We start from the raw sequence: 7,573 nt of genomic DNA, 5'->3' as shown, positions 1-7,573 counted from the left end.
GCGCTGTAATGCTACTGGTCAGTAGAGTAGCGCTGTATTGCTAGTAGCGCTGTAATGCTACTGGTCAGTAGAGTAGCGCTGTAATGCTACTGGTCAGTAGAGTAGCGCTGTAATGCTACTGGTCAGTAGAGTAGCGCTGTATTGCTAGTAGCGCTGTAATGCTACTGGTCAGTACAGAGTAGCACTGTAATGCTACTGGTCAGTACAGAGTAGCGCTGTAATGCTACTGGTCAGTCCAGAGTAGCGCTGTAATGCTACTGGTCAGTACAGAGTAGCGCTGTAATGCTACTGGTCAGTACAGAGTAGCGCTGTAATGCTACTGGTCAGTACAGAGTAGCGCTGTAATGCTACTGGTCAGTACAGAGTAGCGCTGTAATGCTACTGGTCAGTACAGAGTAGCGCTGTAATGCTACTGGTCAGTACAGAGTAGCGCTGTAATGCTACTGGTCAGTAGAGTAGCGCTGTATTGCTAGTAGCGCTGTAATGCTACTGGTCAGTAGAGTAGCGCTGTATTGCTAGTAGCGCTGTAATGCTACTGGTCAGTAGAGTAGCGCTGTAATGCTACTGGTCAGTAGAGTAGCGCTGTAATGCTACTGGTCAGTAGAGTAGCGCTGTAATGCTACTGGTCAGTAGAGTAGCGCTGTATTGCTAGTAGCGCTGTAATGCTACTGGTCAGTAGAGTAGCTCTGTATTGCTAGTAGCGCTGTAATGCTACTGGTCAGTAGAGTAGCGCTGTAATGCTACTGGTCAGTACAGAGTAGCACTGTAATGCTACTGGTCAGTACAGAGTAGCGCTGTAATGCTACTGGTCAGTAGAGTAGCGCTGTAATGCTACTGGTCAGTACAGAGTAGCGCTGTAATGCTACTGGTCAGTACAGAGTAGCGCTGTAATGCTACTGGTCAGTAGAGTAGCGCTGTAATGCTACTGGTCAGTACAGAGTAGCACTGTAATGCTACTGGTCAGTACAGAGTAGCGCTGTAATGCTACTGGTCAGTACAGAGTAGCGCTGTAATGCTACTGGTCAGTACAGAGTAGCGCTGTAATGCTACTGGTCAGTAGAGTAGCGCTGTATTGCTAGTAGCGCTGTAATGCTACTGGTCAGTAGAGTAGCGCTGTAATGCTACTGGTCAGTACAGAGTAGCACTGTAATGCTACTGGTCAGTACAGAGTAGCGCTGTAATGCTACTGGTCAGTAGAGTAGCGCTGTAATGCTACTGGTCAGTACAGAGTAGCGCTGTAATGCTACTGGTCAGTACAGAGTAGCGCTGTAATGCTACTGGTCAGTACAGAGTAGCGCTGTAATGCTACTGGTCAGTAGAGTAGCGCTGTATTGCTACTGGTCAGTACAGAGTAGCGCTGTAATGCTACTGGTCAGTAGAGTAGCGCTGTATTGCTAGTAGCGCTGTAATGCTACTGGTCAGTAGAGTAGCGCTGTAATGCTACTGGTCAGTACAGAGTAGAACTGTAATGCTACTGGTCAGTAGAGTAGCGCTGTAATGCTACTGGTCAGTACAGAGTAGCGCTGTAATGCTACTGGTCAGTAGAGTAGCGCTGTAATGCTACTGGTCAGTACAGAGTAGCACTGTAATGCTACTGGTCAGTACAGAGTAGCGCTGTAATGCTACTGGTCAGTCCAGAGTAGCGCTGTAATGCTACTGGTCAGTACAGAGTAGCGCTGTAATGCTACTGGTCAGTACAGAGTAGCGCTGTAATGCTACTGGTCAGTACAGAGTAGCGCTGTAATGCTACTGGTCAGTACAGAGTAGCGCTGTAATGCTACTGGTCAGTACAGAGTAGCGCTGTAATGCTACTGGTCAGTACAGAGTAGCGCTGTAATGCTACTGGTCAGTAGAGTAGCGCTGTATTGCTAGTAGCGCTGTAATGCTACTGGTCAGTAGAGTAGCGCTGTATTGCTAGTAGCGCTGTAATGCTACTGGTCAGTAGAGTAGCGCTGTAATGCTACTGGTCAGTAGAGTAGCGCTGTAATGCTACTGGTCAGTAGAGTAGCGCTGTAATGCTACTGGTCAGTAGAGTAGCGCTGTATTGCTAGTAGCGCTGTAATGCTACTGGTCAGTAGAGTAGCTCTGTATTGCTAGTAGCGCTGTAATGCTACTGGTCAGTACAGAGTAGCACTGTAATGCTACTGGTCAGTACAGAGTAGCGCTGTAATGCTACTGGTCAGTAGAGTAGCGCTGTAATGCTACTGGTCAGTACAGAGTAGCGCTGTAATGCTACTGGTCAGTACAGAGTAGCGCTGTAATGCTACTGGTCAGTAGAGTAGCGCTGTAATGCTACTGGTCAGTACAGAGTAGCACTGTAATGCTACTGGTCAGTACAGAGTAGCGCTGTAATGCTACTGGTCAGTACAGAGTAGCGCTGTAATGCTACTGGTCAGTACAGAGTAGCGCTGTAATGCTACTGGTCAGTAGAGTAGCGCTGTATTGCTAGTAGCGCTGTAATGCTACTGGTCAGTAGAGTAGCGCTGTAATGCTACTGGTCAGTACAGAGTAGCACTGTAATGCTACTGGTCAGTACAGAGTAGCGCTGTAATGCTACTGGTCAGTAGAGTAGCGCTGTAATGCTACTGGTCAGTACAGAGTAGCGCTGTAATGCTACTGGTCAGTACAGAGTAGCGCTGTAATGCTACTGGTCAGTACAGAGTAGCGCTGTAATGCTACTGGTCAGTAGAGTAGCGCTGTATTGCTACTGGTCAGTACAGAGTAGCGCTGTAATGCTACTGGTCAGTAGAGTAGCGCTGTATTGCTAGTAGCGCTGTAATGCTACTGGTCAGTAGAGTAGCGCTGTAATGCTACTGGTCAGTACAGAGTAGAACTGTAATGCTACTGGTCAGTAGAGTAGCGCTGTAATGCTACTGGTCAGTACAGAGTAGCGCTGTAATGCTACTGGTCAGTAGAGTAGCGCTGTAATGCTACTGGTCAGTACAGAGTAGCACTGTAATGCTACTGGTCAGTACAGAGTAGCGCTGTAATGCTACTGGTCAGTACAGAGTAGCGCTGTAATGCTACTGGTCAGTAGAGTAGCGCTGTATTGCTAGTAGCGCTGTAATGCTACTGGTCAGTAGAGTAGCGCTGTAATGCTACTGGTCAGTAGAGTAGCGCTGTAATGCTACTGGTCAGTAGAGTAGCGCTGTAATGCTACTGGTCAGTAGAGTAGCGCTGTATTGCTAGTAGCGCTGTAATGCTACTGGTCAGTAGAGTAGCGCTGTAATGCTACTGGTCAGTAGAGTAGCGCTGTATTGCTAGTAGCGCTGTAATGCTACTGGTCAGTAGAGTAGCGCTGTAATGCTACTGGTCAGTACAGAGTAGCGCTGTAATGCTACTGGTCAGTACAGAGTAGCGCTGTAATGCTACTGGTCAGTATATATGGTTAGGGTTACAGCTATATGGGAGTGTTCCTACCTGCTGTCCCAGAAGCGTATCTTCCTGTCATAGTGTCCACTGATGATGACGTGGTCAGAACACACCACATCACTGCAGTAAGATAGAACCTCAATGGTCTGGATACCTGGGGGGGAGGGTTGGGGAGAGAGATAGAACCTCAATGGTCTGGATACCTGGGGGGAGAGCGATATAACCTATTTGTCCATTTCTCTGAAGGATTACGGCCAGGGGTCACTGTAGGGTCAGGGGTCAGGGGTCAGGGTTAGAGTAAGGTCAGTCAATAACTTACAAGCAGCGCGGTGGAGATCCCAGATCTTCACGGTTCTGTCTGCACTTCCTGTCACCACCTGCCGCAGGCTGCATTTAAACTTGGCTGCTGTCACTTTACGCGAGTGGCCGGTCAGAGTGATCTGTGGAGTAGCCACACACACACACACACACCACACACACCACACACAACACACACAACACACACCACACACAGACACACAGACACACACACACACACACACAGACACACACACAGACACACACACAACGTTTTCCTCAGCTGGGTCATCATTCTAAACAAGAGTATTTATATTTTTACACTCATCACTATCTCTCCAATCTCTCTAAACATAGGTCATATAAAAATGTACTATTAACCCTGTTCTCCATCCACAATCTTTTAATCATCCTTTTGCTTCAAAACATTGCAAATACTCTGGAAACAGTTTCATAACAAACGTTCCTATCGTTATTAAGTCAACCAACACCTGGGAGTAAAAGGGATCTTGTCATTGGTACAGATTACACTACACTGCTCTGTCTTCATTACACAGACACCCTGAACAGACCCTATCCAGCGCCACAATATATATGTGTGTGTAACTGTGTGTGTGTGTGTGTGTAACTGTGTGTGTGTGTGTGTGTGTGTGTGTGTGTGTAACTGTGTGTATCAGACTGGTCGCTTGGTTACCTTGGGAACAGAGTCATCCAGCCGCCAGAACAGAGCTGATTTATCATATGACGCTGCTAAAACCCTGGTGCCCTAATGATGGGTTAGACACACACACACACACACACACACACACACACACACACACACACACACATAGCATCATTTCAACACATTACATCACTGTAAGCATCCACCACACACTGTAATATGACTAGAGATTATACACCACACCCTGTAATATGACTAGAGATTATACACCAAACACTTGGGGGGGGATCAGACAGACAGATAAACCCCAAGTGTTTGGTGTATAATCTCTAGTCATATTACAGTGTGTGGTGTATAATCTCTAGTCATATTACAGGGTGTGGTGTATAATCTCTAGTCATATTACAGGGTGTGGTGTATAATCTCTAGTCATATTACAGTGTGTGGTGTATAATCTCTAGTCATATTACAGTGTGTGGTGTATAATCTCTAGTCATATTACAGGGTGTGGTGTATAATCTCTAGTCATATTACAGTGTGTGGTGTATAATCTCTAGTCATATTACAGTGTGTGGTGTATAATCTCTAGTCATATTACAGTGTGTGGTGTATAATCTCTAGTCATATTACAGGGTGTGGTGTATAATCTCTAGTCATATTACAGTGTGTGGTGTATAATCTCTAGTCATATTACAGTGTGTGGTGTATAATCTCTAGTCATATTACAGTGTGTGGTGTATAATCTCTAGTCATATTACAGGGTGTGGTGTATAATCTCTAGTCATATTACAGTGTGTGGTGTATAATCTCTAGTCATATTACAGTGTGTGGTGTATAATCTCTAGTCATATTACAGTGTGTGGTGTATAATCTCTAGTCATATTACAGGGTGTGGTGTATAATCTCTAGTCATATTACAGTGTGTGGTGTATAATCTCTAGTCATATTACAGTGTGTGGTGTATAATCTCTAGTCATATTACAGTGTGTGGTGTATAATCTCTAGTCATATTACAGGGTGTGGTGTATAATCTCTAGTCATATTACAGTGTGTGGTGTATAATCTCTAGTCATATTACAGTGTGTGGTGTATAATCTCTAGTCATATTACAGGGTGTGGTGTATAATCTCTAGTCATATTACAGTGTGTGGTGTATAATCTCTAGTCATATTACAGGGTGTGGTGTATAATCTCTAGTCATATTACAGTGTGTGGTGTATAATCTCTAGTCATATTACAGTGTGTGGTGTTTAATCTCTAGTCATATTACAGTGTGTGGTGTATAATCTCTAGTCATATTACAGTGTGTGGTGTATAATCTCTAGTCATATTACAGGGTGTGGTGTATAATCTCTAGTCATATTACAGTGTGTGGTGTATAATCTCTAGTCATATTACAGGGTGTGGTGTATAATCTCTAGTCATATTACAGGGTGTGGTGTATAATCTCTAGTCATATTACAGTGTGTGGTGTATAATCTCTAGTCATATTACAGTGTGTGGTGTATAATCTCTAGTCATATTACAGTGTGTGGTGTATAATCTCTAGTCATATTACAGGGTGTGGTGTATAATCTCTAGTCATATTACAGTGTGTGGTGTATAATCTCTAGTCATATTACAGTGTGTGGTGTATAATCTCTAGTCATAGTACAGTGTGTGGTGTATAATCTCTAGTCATATTACAGTGTGTGGTGTATAATCTCTAGTCATATTACAGTGTGTGGTGTATAATCTCTAGTCATATTACAGTGTAGTGTTTGGTGTATAATCTCTAGTCATATTACAGGGTGTGGTGTATAATCTCTAGTCATATTACAGTGTGTGGTGTATAATCTCTAGTCATATTACAGGGTGTGGTGTATAATCTCTAGTCATATTACAGTGTGTGGTGTATAATCTCTAGTCATATTACAGTGTGTGGTGTATAATCTCTAGTCATATTACAGTGTGTGGTGTATAATCTCTAGTCATATTACAGGGTGTGGTGTATAATCTCTAGTCATATTACAGTGTGTGGTGTATAATCTCTAGTCATATTACAGTGTGTGGTGTATAATCTCTAGTCATATTACAGTGTGTGGTGTATAATCTCTAGTCATATTACAGGGTGTGGTGTATAATCTCTAGTCATATTACAGTGTGTGGTGTATAATCTCTAGTCATATTACAGTGTGTGGTGTATAATCTCTAGTCATATTACAGGGTGTGGTGTATAATCTCTAGTCATATTACAGTGTGTGGTGTATAATCTCTAGTCATATTACAGGGTGTGGTGTATAATCTCTAGTCATATTACAGTGTGTGGTGTATAATCTCTAGTCATATTACAGTGTGTGGTGTATAATCTCTAGTCATATTACAGTGTGTGGTGTATAATCTCTAGTCATATTACAGTGTGTGGTGTATAATCTCTAGTCATATTACAGGGTGTGGTGTATAATCTCTAGTCATATTACAGTGTGTGGTGTATAATCTCTAGTCATATTACAGTGTGTGGTGTATAATCTCTAGTCATATTACAGGGTGTGGTGTATAATCTCTAGTCATATTACAGTGTGTGGTGTATAATCTCTAGTCATATTACAGTGTGTGGTGTATAATCTCTAGTCATATTACAGTGTGTGGTGTATAATCTCTAGTCATATTACAGGGTGTGGTGTATAATCTCTAGTCATATTACAGTGTGTGGTGTATAATCTCTAGTCATATTACAGTGTGTGGTGTATAATCTCTAGTCATAGTACAGTGTGTGGTGTATAATCTCTAGTCATATTACAGTGTGTGGTGTATAATCTCTAGTCATATTACAGTGTGTGGTGTATAATCTCTAGTCATATTACAGTGTAGTGTTTGGTGTATAATCTCTAGTCATATTACAGGGTGTGGTGTATAATCTCTAGTCATATTACAGTGTGTGGTGTATAATCTCTAGTCATATTATAGGGTGTGGTGTATAATCTCTAGTCATATTACAGTGTGTGGTGTATATTCTCTAGTCATATTACAGGGTGTGGTGTATAATCTCTAGTCATATTACAGTGTGTGGTGTATAATCTCTAGTCATATTACAGTGTGTGGTGTATAATCTCTAGTCATATTACAGGGTGTGGTGTATAATCTCTAGTCATATTACAGGGTGTGGTGTATAATCTCTAGTCATATTACAGGGTGTGGTGTATAATCTCTAGTCATATTACAGGGTGTGGTGTATAATCTCTAGTCATATTACAGGGTGTG

The 7,573-nt window shown here is 42.7% G+C and overlaps 1 protein-coding gene across 3 annotated transcripts in view; it reads right to left on the bottom strand.

Annotated features, from left to right (window-relative positions):
- Positions 1-3,380: 3,380 nt before the first annotated feature.
- Positions 3,381-7,573, bottom strand: part of LOC311105394 (protein Atg16l2-like) — a 55,059-nt gene continuing 50,866 nt past the window's right edge. For all 3 annotated transcript variants that reach the window (XM_084147538.1, XM_084147539.1, XM_084147540.1), the window contains 3 exons: positions 4,364-4,435; positions 3,692-3,812; positions 3,381-3,526 (listed from right to left, as the gene is read on the bottom strand). In XM_084147538.1, coding sequence (XP_084003664.1) covers positions 3,417-3,526; positions 3,692-3,812; positions 4,364-4,435 — 303 coding nt within the window. In that variant the 3' untranslated portion in view covers positions 3,381-3,416. The remainder of the gene's footprint in view (positions 3,527-3,691; positions 3,813-4,363; positions 4,436-7,573) is intronic.

This window comes from Coregonus lavaretus, assembly GCF_964263955.1.
Source record: "Coregonus lavaretus genome assembly, chromosome: 30".
NCBI lineage: Eukaryota > Metazoa > Chordata > Actinopteri > Salmoniformes > Salmonidae > Coregonus > Coregonus lavaretus.
This window is presented reverse-complemented; position numbering and strand designations above follow the sequence as displayed.